This window comes from Equus asinus, chromosome 24, assembly GCF_041296235.1.
Source record: "Equus asinus isolate D_3611 breed Donkey chromosome 24, EquAss-T2T_v2, whole genome shotgun sequence".
Classification (NCBI taxonomy): domain Eukaryota; kingdom Metazoa; phylum Chordata; class Mammalia; order Perissodactyla; family Equidae; genus Equus; species Equus asinus.
Window position 1 is genome coordinate 31,155,343 of NC_091813.1, and position 14,050 is coordinate 31,169,392.

The following is a 14,050-nucleotide window of genomic DNA, read 5'->3' on the forward strand; positions in this document are numbered from 1 at the left end:
CAAAATTCTCTGACATGACTCTTATCAGACTGGAGGTTTAATTAAACTCACTGCTATCATGGCACAGTTCAAGCCATATGGAGGTTTGTAATGGACTTGGAGACACATTTGTAAATCTATCAGTCAGTCAATCAACCAAATTAACACACTGGGAAAAGAAGACATTTCATTTACAGGTAGCCTACTACACTGACAGCAATATTAAAAACATTTAGACATCTTACTTATTCTTTTGATTTATTTTTTTAAAAGACCAACCACCATCGACATATACATAAAATTAATACAAGAAGTGAGGGACCGCTATCACAGAATCAGAGAGAAATTTACTAAAGACACAGTTTCATCTTCACCTTGAAGGGCAATAGAAGCCAGATGTACAAAGTGCAGAGTAAAGTTAGAAAATGTACAATATTCCTGGGATCTGCTAACCATAGATGACAGCAATTTGAAAGAGGAATGGTTGATAGGAACTTTCAATTATAAGGCTCTGGAAGATCTTAACTGCTATAAAGAGGTAGCCGATATGCCTCAGAAAAGGTAGTCAAAATTCAAACAACATAGAATCATCTTAAAAGTTAAAATCTTCTTAAAATGCACCCAGAAGCATGCAGGTAACAGATAAGGCTATGTCAACTTTAAATCAAATTCAATTACAATAACGTATTGCAAATCTAATCATTTGGTTCAAGACAAAGATAAGATAGGCATATATTTGGTTATATTAATGCAACGAAAAGAATTACACTATATCCTCAAAAAAACTTTATTGTTTTTAACAAAGCCACTGAACAATCTTTTCATTAAATCTTACTATTTGGAGAACAATATATTTCTTTATGTATTACACTGCAGCCTAACTGTGCTTATGTCATCACATTAAATTAAAATTATATTTTAAAAATAAACACATAACAAACAAAAAGAAGCAGAATGTATAAAGGAAAATGGGATTTAAAAATCTTGATTTATTCTGCTGTAGTTGATTGTTTATCCAAAATTGATTGTCTTAGACAATTATTGTTGCAGTTTATAAAACTGACAGATGCTCATTTGTTACTAAAGCTGAACACGAAAAAAAACACAAGAAGAAAAGAGAGAGGGGACAGAAAGAGAAAAGAAAGAAGGAGTACAGGGAAGAGGGGGGGAAGAGAAAAAGAGAGAAGGGAAGAAAACAATAGGTTAACCTCCTAGATTGGCAGGCAGATGGAGAAGGAGCCATCTTCTCCCTTTTTATTCTCTTCCTTTCTTTCTTTCATTGTTTTCTCGGTTTTGTTTTGTGATAAGGGAGCAAGATTGGAGGTAACCTTCTGCATCTCAAACGGTTCTCTGATGGTTCTTTATTCAAGCTGTCATAAAACATTTTGACAGGCCAGAGCAATTTTGGCATAAAAACATGAAATACTGCCCAGCTTGGATTCAAAGACATTGTTAGAAGAAATGGTAGGAGGAAACAAAATGTAAATTGGAATTGCTTCACTAAACCCCTCCATTGTGTTTATATCTTTAAATGTAGCACTTGGGGCCATGGAGAGTTGAGGGTGCCTGGTACAAATGGCTGGACATTCTATTAAACTTGGTGCTCTAAAAGCTAGGTAAATGATTGCTTTCATGTTTCTGTAAAAATTCAATCAGGTGTCTTAGCACCTAAGAAAATTGTCTGTATACTAAAGGAATAAAAGGACACCAACTCGTAAATAGCTGGTGACCACAGCTTTGTACTTTACATATTTTAGATACAGCCATAAAATGCCTAGTTCTCATGAAATGACAAGAAATGATATCCCCGTAAGAAGGGCAATTCAAAAATATCAAGAATTTACCAGGATAGGATATGTTAAGTGCACTTTATTTTTTCATTATTCATTTAAAAATGGATGTTTTAAATTAAAGGACATACTGACATCTTTTCTGAATATTCTGGTCTGTTGCTTATTTCAATTTAAGACTGTAAACTTTTTCCTGTTCTACTATCTCATTTACATTTCTCATGAATGTTAAATATCTTAAAACCACCATTGATATTTTGCTCCAGAGATGAAAATCGTTTATATACATCAAGCTTATCTTGTCTATGTTAGTAAGTAAAACATGCAGCTCTATTTTTTCTAATTACAAACTGGATGTCAAGTGTAAAAAAAGCAAATGGCATCAAAATATTAAAACCGAGTGATGACAATTAAGCATAGGCTATACAACAAGTTTTAGATAAGCCATATTTCAATTTACCTTCTGCATTAACTTGCAAGCTAAAAGCAAATAAACCAAAACGTTTTTGAAAATTTGGGGATATCTCAGATATACTCAATAAAGGAAAGAAAAGTGACATACTGATTAAGGTAGTATTAAATGATTCTGCCATCAAATTATTCACATATGGGTAGAATCAGGGATTCCAGGAACTATAGGCTTATGTTACTTTTCTATATACATTTTAAAGCAGATAAAAAAATTCAGGCATTCAAATTTTCATCCTCTCCTTCCTGTCTGAGGAAGTGTAAAAATATTCTCTCATGTCATGAAAGAGAAAGAAATATAACCGCCACTCTTTCTGTTCGTCCTCTAGCTATAAACTGCCTATGGCACTCTCATTATTGAGCCTTGTCACAGGAAAATCCTTGACCGATTAGCAAAAGGAAGCACCAACATTGGGAGCATCTCAAATGATCCCAGAGGGGAGATGACAGAATCACATGTATTCAGTCATAATCAGGGGCAGATTTAAATTTTGTTAGGCTTATAACCTTCTACAATTTGGGATACTCTCTTTAAGAAAAAAAAGTGATTAGACACACAAAATTGCTGGGGCTCTCCCAGGGCCTAGAAAGGGGTCTGTGGAAGGGAGGGGCCCTGAAGCTTAAACTTCGTGATAAGGCCACCTCTGGTGATCTCTTTTACGTTAATTTGTAGTATTCCACATGCCCTTTCTGCCTTCAGTCGTTGGAATTCTACAGAGACTCATAATCAATCTGGACATGTGTTATGTAAAGCTACTTCTCTTTTGAAAATTAAAGTCAAGGTAACGTGGTTCAACAAATAAAAACACATTGAAGAAACTAAGGAATGATAATAATAGTGTTCACAATTTGTCTTTAAACTACACCTTTTATTGATTGATGCTTATATATTCTTGTGACATTCGGATGGATACATGACAATACCTTCTTAGATACTGGCATAATAATAGATATAATTTTTATGCCAATTAGGAAATTTATCTATCCATGAGACATTTTAGTAAAGACTATAGCTACTATAAAAAACAATAAATAAATTTTTAAAAAATATTTTCAAGGATTAAAAATAGGAATAATATGTTTGGAGAAGAACATCATTAATTATCAGAAGTAAAACCATTTGATTGTTAGGTTGGTACTCTGGCTGCATAAAGTAATAACATTTACTCACATGGCTCTCATTGTTTCACTTGCCATCCACATTGCAACAAGAATAAAGTTAATGCAGATGGCCATCTACTTTCTTTGGCTCCCTAAACTCTCTCCTGAATATGGTTTCTAAAATGAACTTGTAAGAATCACGTAACCCAAATCCACAGGAAATCACTGGAGGATTGAATCCTATTATTACACTATTTATGTCTAGTGAAATATCTATCAGTGATGGACAATATATAGTAGCTAAAGAGAAAGAGCCTCCTTAGTTTAGCCTTCCATGGTAACATCACTCATTGGGTAGAAAAAAGGGGCCTTTCCTTCTGACTCAGAATGAATTCCTTAGCTAGAACATGGGCATATGCAACATTTAATGTATTATTATTAGAATGGTATGAAACGATTGGGCAAAGTTTGCAAAGGAAAAATTGTGACATAAAAGCAGCTGAATAAAATCTTGTAGTTATACTAAAATTTCTTGAGAGGTTACATTTCTGAATATATTTTATTTTTTTAAAAATTCACATATGACTTTCATTCTAAATATCTTGTTCAAATGCTTTAAAGCAACAATTTGAGCTCATTATATAATGTCCAAGTATGGTGTATTAGGAATTTATTCATGCCAACACTAACAACCAAGTTTCTGTATTAATTGGGGTACAAAATAATAAAGAAAAGCCAAACACTTACAATGAAAGTAAAGTTCTTCATCCCCTTCCTGGTCAGCTTTGCTATAACCACAGTGCCTGGAAAAAAAACACATTTGTGATGATCTCAATCTATGATCTTACTTTATATGTTTAATATTCAGTACAATATACCTCAATTATTTAATATCACACTAGCGAGAGCTATTAACAAAGTACAAAAACTTCCTGTCTGTAGTTATGAACTCATTCAATAATACAGCAAGTCACATGATTAAAAAATGCATAGAATATAAAGTCTTTGTGTGAGACAATGTAGAAGGAACATATTTTGTCACTCCAAACTTATCAATGAGTGAGTATTTCCTTAGATTTTTTCTGCAACAACAACAGATTTTAAATGGTTTCCACAAACCATTAATGAAAAAGGTAAATCTTTCCCCTGGTATCATTTATATTTATTATAAACACCTGACTCTGAAAATAACCAATAAAAATTCATCCAATAGAAATTACGATACTCATTCCTCTTGCACTAAAGGAATGATCAAGCTCACACTGTATTTTGACCTTGAGAGAACGATAATTTATTGATCTTTAGTGTTTCATATCATACAACGAATGTTTGCATTTACTATTTAACATTCTAATACACTAAAACGATAATAGGCTGACATAACTCTGCAAAATCAATACATTTTATTTTAGAGAGCAGAACAAATCTATGTTCTACCTTCTTCCAATGATGAAGCCAAAGACCATGAAGACCAAAATGATGGTCCCAGCCACGGCGACCACCGCAATGATAATAACAGGATTCTGTTCGCTAGAGACGGCTGTAGCTGTGAACAGAGAAAACAGGCTCAGAAACATTCAGCACCATGCAAGAACTTGAGAGGTTAAACAAAATCTTATAAACAAGAGCTATGTATGCTATTTAATTCACCTCTCATTTTGAATAAGTGCATTATGTTGTAACGATATAAATTTAAATAAATTTTTATTTTTGCACTTGAAGAAGTGGTAAGGACACTACTTCATCTGTTCTGTATTCCTCAGCTATAAAAGAAACCCACAAAATGCCTTATTGACTGGTTATCCCCTTCTTAGTTGCTGGAATCTTAGTTATGAATCAAGAGATAGACATCTGGGGCCGGCCAGGTGGCACAGTGGTTAAGTGCGCACATTCCGCTTTGGCGGCCCGGGGTTCGCTGGTTTGGATCCCAGGTGCGGACATGCCACCGCTTGGCAAGCCATGTTGTGGTAGGCATCCCACATATAAAATAGAGGAAAATGGGCACGGATGTTAGCTCAGGGCCAGTCTTCCTCAGCAAAAAGAGGAGGATTGGCAGCAGATGTTAGCTCAGGGTGAATCTTCCTCAAAAAAAAAATTCCAAAAAAAAAAACGAGAGAGACATCTTTCTTCTACAATTGCTATTAAATCTCTATTTTTTCTTCAGCAAGGTATTTGATCCCTCTGTGTCTGTTTTTCTGCTATGTACAAAAGGAACCAAAATACACATTCTGTGCATTTTTCAAAGCACCTTAGATACTTTATCTGTTATATCATCAATATTAAATAAAAATCATCACATAATCATAGTAAATCAGCATGAATTTATAATCCACTATAATTCAGGAAAAAAGATGAGCAGAATTACTTCCATTAATTTAATAAAGTATGCAATACACACATTTGAGAGTTTAAGATCGTGGAGAAGCAAGCCTATTTATGAAAGAGCAAACTTTCTGTAAGTACTTTAAAAAACCTTTCAGCATTATCTAATTGTAGACACTTCCTGAACACGGCTAAGTGATTCTTCCATGCTCATTAAGGCAAGCTCAGGTGGACCTTTCTGAGAGTCTCTTTGGGGACAGTATATGTTTGCATGTCCTTTCCAGCAGCCTCTGATTCCGATTGTTCATCAAGTCGCAAGGCCTTATCACTTCCACTTTTCCAAATTAGTGAAGTTTTACTTATACAGTAATTTGCAATTGTGATATTTTCCCCAGAGCATTACATTTTCAATACCAGGATAGACTTCATAAAATAATCAAAGACATGTAACACAATGGAAATGTATATTCCAATAAATGATCCAGTTGCAAATCTCATATAATATATAGTGTCAAACTAATACACTTTGCTTATTTCTGAAATAATCAACAGCTGTAATCTTTAATTTATGGCAGGATGGAAAATATTGCTCCTTCTTGGAGGTGGCAAGGGACTGGCTCTCTGGAGTAGGAAATTATATGTAGGCAAAGTATGTCTTGCCACAATGGGCAGCATAAATTTTTTTTCTGACTGGCTTTTCTCTAGTTTATCTACGTCTCCCTCCTTTTGACAACTCATCTCTTAATTTTGTATACCTACACTAATAATAGATAGCTCTTATGCTGAAAAACAGTAAAAATAGACCTGATGTAATAGTTTCTGAACAAAGGTATTGTACACAGTCCCTAATTCAGCACCTGCTGATTTGCTCCCCAGGGAACTAGACAAGGGGGAAAAAAAAAGAGGAAAAAGAAAACAACTTTTAAGGTTTAATTTCTGAACTATAACTTATTATCATTTAACAGAGAAAAGATGCCTTCAAGTATTTTTCTTTGTTTGGTTCAGTAGTTTTTTTTGTTTTTATCTGTCTTTTTATATATATTAAGAGAAGAAAAAGAATGGAGTACTTCTGTTCATGAGGAGGGAAAAAATTATACACATATGTGTAGAAATTGTTTCCATTCAATCGATATCCCGTGGGTCTAAGCCTCTGCTTGTCTCAGGCTCAGTTCCTCCCTTAGCTTCACAAACAGAACTCCAATGAGAAAACTCAACTCAGGTGAACAATGAATTAGAATTCGTGAACATTTATTTACATGTTTTTATATGTAGTCAGGGTCATACTTTAATCTTTCCATAGGTAACATTTATAGTTAATATTTTCATCTATTTTATGGGTAATAAATTTTAAAAGTAATTTGTAAGTGCCATAATCACCACACCAAGGTTTAAAAATTGTAAAAGCCGTAGAGTTGACTCTGCATAGAAGTGAATTTTAGGATACATGTGCAATGGAATAATCTGTTTAACTTCTCTTTTCAAACAGCTCAAGTGACTTCTCTTTGGTGGCATCTTCTCTCTCGCCCTCCTTCCTAGCACAGAGAATCACTGCCCCCGAAACTCCGATAGTGTCAGGCCCTGCACTCTACCAGTATCTCCAACTCTTAGCACAGTACCTTGTGCTAAATCAGTAGTTCCCAAAGAGTGCTCTGGGGAACCTTCAGGGCCCCTCAAGAACTTTCTGGGGATCTGCAAGTTCAAAACTATTTTCACATAATATGAAAATGTTATTGCCTTTTTCACTCTCATACACTCACAAGTGCACAGTTGAGTTTTCCAGAAGTTGCACGACATGTGACAACGTCATCACTGATGGCTAATGAAATGTGTGTTTGTGTGCTCTTGTATTTTAAAAAACTTCTCAGGTTTCATTTCCTCTTCTTCTTCTTTTATGGTGAGGAAGATTGGCCCTGAGCTAACATCTTGATGCCAATCTTCCTCTCTTTTGCCTGAGGAAGATTTTCCCTGAGCTAACATCTGTGCCAATCTTCCTCTATTTTATATGTGGGATGCTGCCACAGCATGGCTTGATGAGCAGTGTGTAGGTCTGCACCTGAGATCTGGGCCTGCAAACCCCAAGCCACTAAAGTAGAGTGCATGAACTTAACCACTATGCCACGGGGCCAGCCCCTTAGTTTTAATTTCTAATGTGGTGTATATTGATAGATATAATCTAAATAAGCAAAGTCTCTTTGGGAATCCTCAATGTTTTTAAGTAGCCTATAAGAGTTCCTGAGAATAAAAAGCTCGAGAATGACTGTGCTACATAATAAAAGCTGACACTTGACACTTTCCATGTGCTAGGCACTGTACTTGGTGCTTTGCGTACATTAACTCATTTAATCCTCAGAATACCCTGTGAGTCAGGTACTGCTCTCCTAGCAATCAGTGTACAGAGAAGTAGTTCATCCAAAGGTCCACAACTGGACATGGCAGAGCTGAGAGGTGAAACCAGGAATATGTCTACCAGCACCGACTGAGACTGACAATCTGTTCTATGCTGATGACTGTGAGGTATTCATCTCTTGCTTATTTATTGAGTGCCTTCTACGTGTCAAGCACTACAATAGGCACTGGCAAGATAAGAGTAAGAAAAGGAGATAGGGATCATCCTTTCAACAACTTTACATTCCAGTGGGAGAGAATATTCCAATGATAAAAATCACCACATTTTTTCTAATGCAAAAGTCCATTTTTAACATTCATTTCATGTAATCATTCAGGTTCTACACTTCACCTTAATCTCCTTGAATCTTAGTTACTTCATTTGTAAATAAAGAATATAATATCTATGAATCTCAGAACTCAATAAATAATAGTTTGGCCCAACATTCCCAGTTTACAAAGTGAAGAATACTCACAAATTCATTTTGAAAGTTTTCAAACCTAAAGGTTTAGCTGATAAAGAATGTTATGTAAATGTCAGATAACTAATTGATGTTTCTAATTTAAGTTTAAACTATTCATTAGAATATTAAAAAACACCATTTTAATTTTGTATTATATTAGCTATCATAAAGTAATATTAAGAGATCAGTTTAAGTTGAAAACTACTAGAACACATTTAACAAAAGACCTACTCAAATGTCTGTAAATCTTCAAAATCTTAAAATGCTTTAGAGTTTTTGGGGCTACCAAACTTAGATATTCCCATTTTTAAACCTGTATACTCCATTTTAAAAAGATAATAATGAATAATGACATTAAGTTTATCACACCAAAATTTGTGGCATTTTTTTCAATTGATACCTTTGTATCTCCAGTTTTATATAAATGATTTATACTTCAAATTTATTTCAATATGTTTTATTATTCGAGGTTATAAGAGTTACTGCTTAAGTTAAAAATACAACAAAGATATTTTGAAAGAATACTGTTAGCAAATTTAACAAACTTTAGTTAATGCAAAGGATATTTATCAGTTTACCTTTATTTATTTATTTTTTTGGCGAGGAAGATTGGCCCTGAGCTAACATTTGCTGCCAATCTTCCTCATTTTGCTTGAGGAAGATCCCTGAGCTAGTATCTGTGCCAATCTTCCTCCATCTTTTAGGTGGGACACTGCCACAGCATGGCTTGATGAATGGTGTGTAGGTCTGTGCCAAGGATCCAAACTAGTGAACCTGGGCCACCAAAGCAGAGTGCATGAACTTAACCACTATGCCACCCAGCCAGCCCCAGAGTTACTTTTAAAACAGCTATAAAAATCTTTTTCTGAAGTCAAAATAACTCTGATCAAAATTATCTTGATTTAATTTATTCTAAAATGTCTGTATTAAAAATTGAGGCAAGAAAATCATGTAACTTTTTTTAGCTCATTTTTGTTTAGAATTTGTGGGAATGCTAGATTGGCAAGGAGAGGAGGAGGTAATAGCTGGGTGAACCTTGTGCCTGTGCAGTAACATCAGGAGAAATCAAAATCTTCAAAATACAGAAACACACCCTGAGACCTCAGCCTAGCTGAAGAGCAAGCAGTAGGCGTCCTCAAACTGTAGTGAACTTGCACTCTGACAGTAAACTGGGACATGCATCCCAAGATAAGTCTGCTGATTTGTGATACACTATAGACATGTGTATTTTTGGTATGTTCCTATGGTGCATTATAAAACATAAACAAAATGATAAAGGGAATTCAAGATGTTGGTGATGTTCTATTTTTAAGCTCAGTGGTAGATACAGAGATTTCACTTAATTATTCTTCTTAATAGTTTATGTATACTTTCAATATATTCTTTAGTATGCTGGAAATATTTCATAAAAAATGAATAAAGATGAAAAAAATAAATAAACATAAGACCGTCTTCCTGAACTGCAATTTTTGAAATCATTGCTAAAGGACATGGAGATTAAATTAACACAGATTCCTACACATCATCTTTCTCTGGCCCACCCTGGTGTACATCCTTACTTCACTGCTAGGGGGATGGGCGGGGGGGAGGGGCGGAGTTCTGAGAAGGAGCATCTTTGACTGACGCAACTAGAGTAAGATCATTTGGGGGTCTACAAAAACAGCCTGTGTGAATACATAATTGAAGAAGCCCTGCTTCTGTTTCTAACTTCATCTATTTAAAATAAGCTCGATATGCATTAAAGAGACTAATTTAAATCACAATGTTCTAACATTGCTAAGCAAAACAGCAAATTTTAAATTATTATTCTGAATAACCTTTACGGAGTCCATAGATATGCATATTTACCTTTAATTGTAAACATCATCTTGGACGAAATCATCACTCCCAACATTGAAAACAAATATGCCAGAGTTAGAGAGAGTAAGAATGCAAACCAAAGGTGGTAATTACCTTCAAACATTTTACCTGTAGCTTCCTCTAGTGTAGCAACATCAAGTCTGGGACTGTAATTTCCATAACCAGCAGCGGTAAAAGCTCGGATCTGGAAAACATACACTGTTCCCGGTTTCAGGTTATTAATGGAGGCTGAAGTGGACTTGGTCTTTAGTGTTGAGTAGGTCCGTTCCCTTTGATCCTAGAAACAATATATACGGGGAATATTTAATTGTGATTGCAACCAGGCAACGTGACAGCCAATTCTTGCAATTTATTTCAATTTGCTGCTTTGTTTCTATAAAGGCTACATTGTACCCTGTGGAATACTATAACACTGAGTTGTTTCCAAGATAATATAAAACGTAAATGTAAGCACATGCCTTTGTTCTATAAATTTCAAAGAGAAATAATTTTGTTAAAACTTTCATGTTGTTTTGAGCTTTTGTTCTATTGGTAGAGGGCATAGTGGCAAGAAGTATTTATCCATAAATATAATCAAATGTCCTATTTACCAAGCCATGGGCACAACCTGTAAGATCTACGGTTTATTAGTGGTCTTTACTTCATAATGTAGCTCTCTTAAACTTTTTCCTGAATGTTATTCAGCAAGCAAAAAGCCATGTGCTAAAAATGAAGAAAGCTATTAAACCAAGAATTTTAGCTAGCACTACTACCATAGTGACATAGCAATTGTTTTCATTAAAACCTGCATTTCTCACAGAATAAAACCACGTTTACAAAACAGTATTTAATGGAATATTTTAAATTAAAACTATCAATATAAAAATTAAAGTATATAATTTATGGTTTGACGATATTTTTAACATCACTTAGTTCAATTTCCTCATTTTTTAGATGTGAAAACTGAGGCTTGTCATTAAAAAAATGTGTTATCACATTATATATGATAAGCCTAAGAATGAAATAAATATAAAAATTCCAGAACATAAAAAAACTCCTTCAAAACAATATTCAAATAAGTAAAAATTTTTATATGACTCTAATGGGTTGCTTATGAAAAAAGTTACACAAACTCCTCACCAAAATATATAATTTTAGTTTCTTATTTGTTCTATAATACATCCTGTGCTCAGCAATGTCTAGCAATAAAACTATTCTCTGAAATCTGAAAACGTCTATCTGGTTGATTTGCCTTCATCCTGATATTTGCAGAAATGAAAATAAATGTATATGTACTTAAACTGGATTAGTGAAGCTGATTTGTGATTGTGATCAATATAATCATTTATAAAAATGCTAGTTGGTATTATAAATATATATTTATCTCAATAAAAGATATAGGCATAACTGATATTAGATGACATGATATATATATATGGATCACATACTCACGTGCATTACAATGCAATACAATTATTCTCTTCTAATTATTGCCTAAGCTTTAAATTCAGCAAATGTAGATATATTCTGTTTGTGTCATGCAAAATAGAAAAGTAACTATTTGAACAAATTTATTCCAGAGTAAGAATTTGCAAAATATTTCACTGCACTGTAAGGGGCTTTACTGTCATTTACCACCTAACATATTTTTTTTAAATGTATTTTGTTGCTTTTGAACTCTGATGAAACTTCAGAAGAGACTATAACTGTTAGAGCACATAACAAAAGCAACATGAAAAACAAGGATTCCCTCAGAATCACATTTGATGGGGCAAGAAATGTATTCCCTGGTGCAAAAATTAGGTATTTAAAATGTCTCTTGGCCATGGAAGTCATGAATTCATAATGGAAATAAGGAGCAAAATATTTTAACTTAATCTGAATATTGAAGCTAAGCTTAAACAATCTGTTTTTTCTTCAAAGGAAAAAAAAATCTATTGCCAATGCGCTGTATGCATTTAATTTACTCAATCAAGTTGATTCAACTCCAAAGTTTTTCCAAAGCTTTAGGCTCCTAATTTGAAATTCTGTCTAAATGATTAAAATGGTCATACATATTACAGCACCTCAGCTAACTCAGTTAAGTCAACAGGAGTAACCCTTATTATTACTATTAGTAGTAGTAATATTAATAGTTTCCATGTTTCAGATCTTGAACCAGGTCTTTCTGTGAGGTGGAGCCCAGATAACAATTTGTGAACAGGGTGCCTCTCTCTCTCTCTTTCTCTCTCTCTCTCCCTCTCTCCAGATGGGACAGAAATAAATGTACTCATACACTCAGACACATCACTATTTACTAAAATTCAGCTATTATAAGGAGATTACAGGGGCAGCACTTGGGTTTTAGCTGTACTATTTTTTATTGAGAGAGAAGTCTTAACAAGTGGTGGACATGATTAGCATAACATACATGAAGTAAATTTCAGGAGGAGTTTAAAGGAGTGAAATATCATCATCTGATTCTGAAGTTTGGAGAATACTACATATTTATTACAGAAAATACTCTTATTTTTCAAATTATTAAGTTATTTGAGGCCACTACCATCAGCACTGAAACCACATAAATTAAATGAATCATTAAGGGTCCAAACAGACAGCCTAAAAGAAACATTTCTCAAAAATGCACTGGGGTGCGTGGTTTCTGTGCTCCTAAAACATCCAACACATCTAATTATTATGATACCAAAAATGAAATAAACAAATATAGTACTAGTGGAACATTTTCATTTGTGTAACACAGAAACTTAACATGCAGAAATCATAATTATAATGAACCAGAGATTCGGGGAGATGGTTATTAAAAATAGCTAAAATTATGAATTTTGAAGTAGCTCCAAATAGTTGGCATAATGACCAACTTTAGTCTGTAGTGCAGTAGATGACATGAGACCCACCGCACATTGTTGTACGTTTCAGCTGTTCTTAGCACCTACTTTCTCGTAATACTTGATTTCATATTCGGTGATGACTCCATTGGGATGCTCCGGTTCCTGCCAGGAAAGCTCGACGCTCCGCTGCAAGACTCTCTCCTTCATCACTCCGCTCACTTGCGAGGGAGCTGTTTGGACAAGATGTGTCAATAAACAATGAGGAAATTCACTGGATGCCTCGAATCAAATGTCACAACTGATCAGTCCCATGCTGTGCCAGTTTCATTAAGGTAAAAGAAAGCACCTTTTCATAGCTCACAATTCAGAAGCTAATGAATATTCAAACAGAACCTTATTACTGTTCATAAACCTTAATAGAAATTTAAATTAAAGTGCAAACAGCAGAAGATAGCATTGTTCAAGTTAGTGAAAAATGGAAATGATGGGGCTGAGAATGACAATTAAGCAAATGAATGCTAATTAAGGCTACAAAATATGATTTCAGATTAATCTCCAATGATAAACTAAGTCCAAATATTTATTTCACATGCAATGACAATACACTTTTTAACAGAAAAAATAATTTAATACTATGCAAGAAAAAGTATATGAAATGGCTACTTTAATCTTCAATGAAAGGGATCACACTTTGTAAAAATGTTTTTATGTTTCACGTGTGTCTGTGTGTATATTCCCAAAGAATTCCAATTAACCTTGGAAAAAATGTTGTACACTTAATTAGTTCAAGATGCAAGAATATGCTAAAGCTGCTGCTACTTAAATGTGTGCGTGAACACACATACATCCATATATAGACTCTTGCACATCTAAT

General features: G+C 34.2%; 1 protein-coding gene across 6 annotated transcripts in view; it reads right to left on the bottom strand.

Annotated features, from left to right (window-relative positions):
• Nucleotides 1–14,050, bottom strand: part of EPHA7 (EPH receptor A7) — a 169,430-nt gene that overhangs the window by 19,265 nt on the left and 136,115 nt on the right. For 2 of the 6 annotated variants that reach the window (XM_044757436.2, XM_014850902.3), the window contains exons 6-9: nt 13,282–13,406; nt 10,478–10,646; nt 4,776–4,884; nt 4,086–4,141 (exon numbers count right to left, since the gene is read on the bottom strand). In XM_044757436.2, the coding sequence (XP_044613371.1) occupies nt 4,086–4,141; nt 4,776–4,884; nt 10,478–10,646; nt 13,282–13,406 (459 nt within the window). Of the gene's footprint in view, nt 1–7; nt 1,066–4,085; nt 4,142–4,775; nt 4,885–10,462; nt 10,647–13,281; nt 13,407–14,050 lie in introns of those variants that run through there. The other 4 variants (XM_014850901.3, XM_014850899.3, XM_014850903.3 and 1 more) reach the window with 3 other exon arrangements.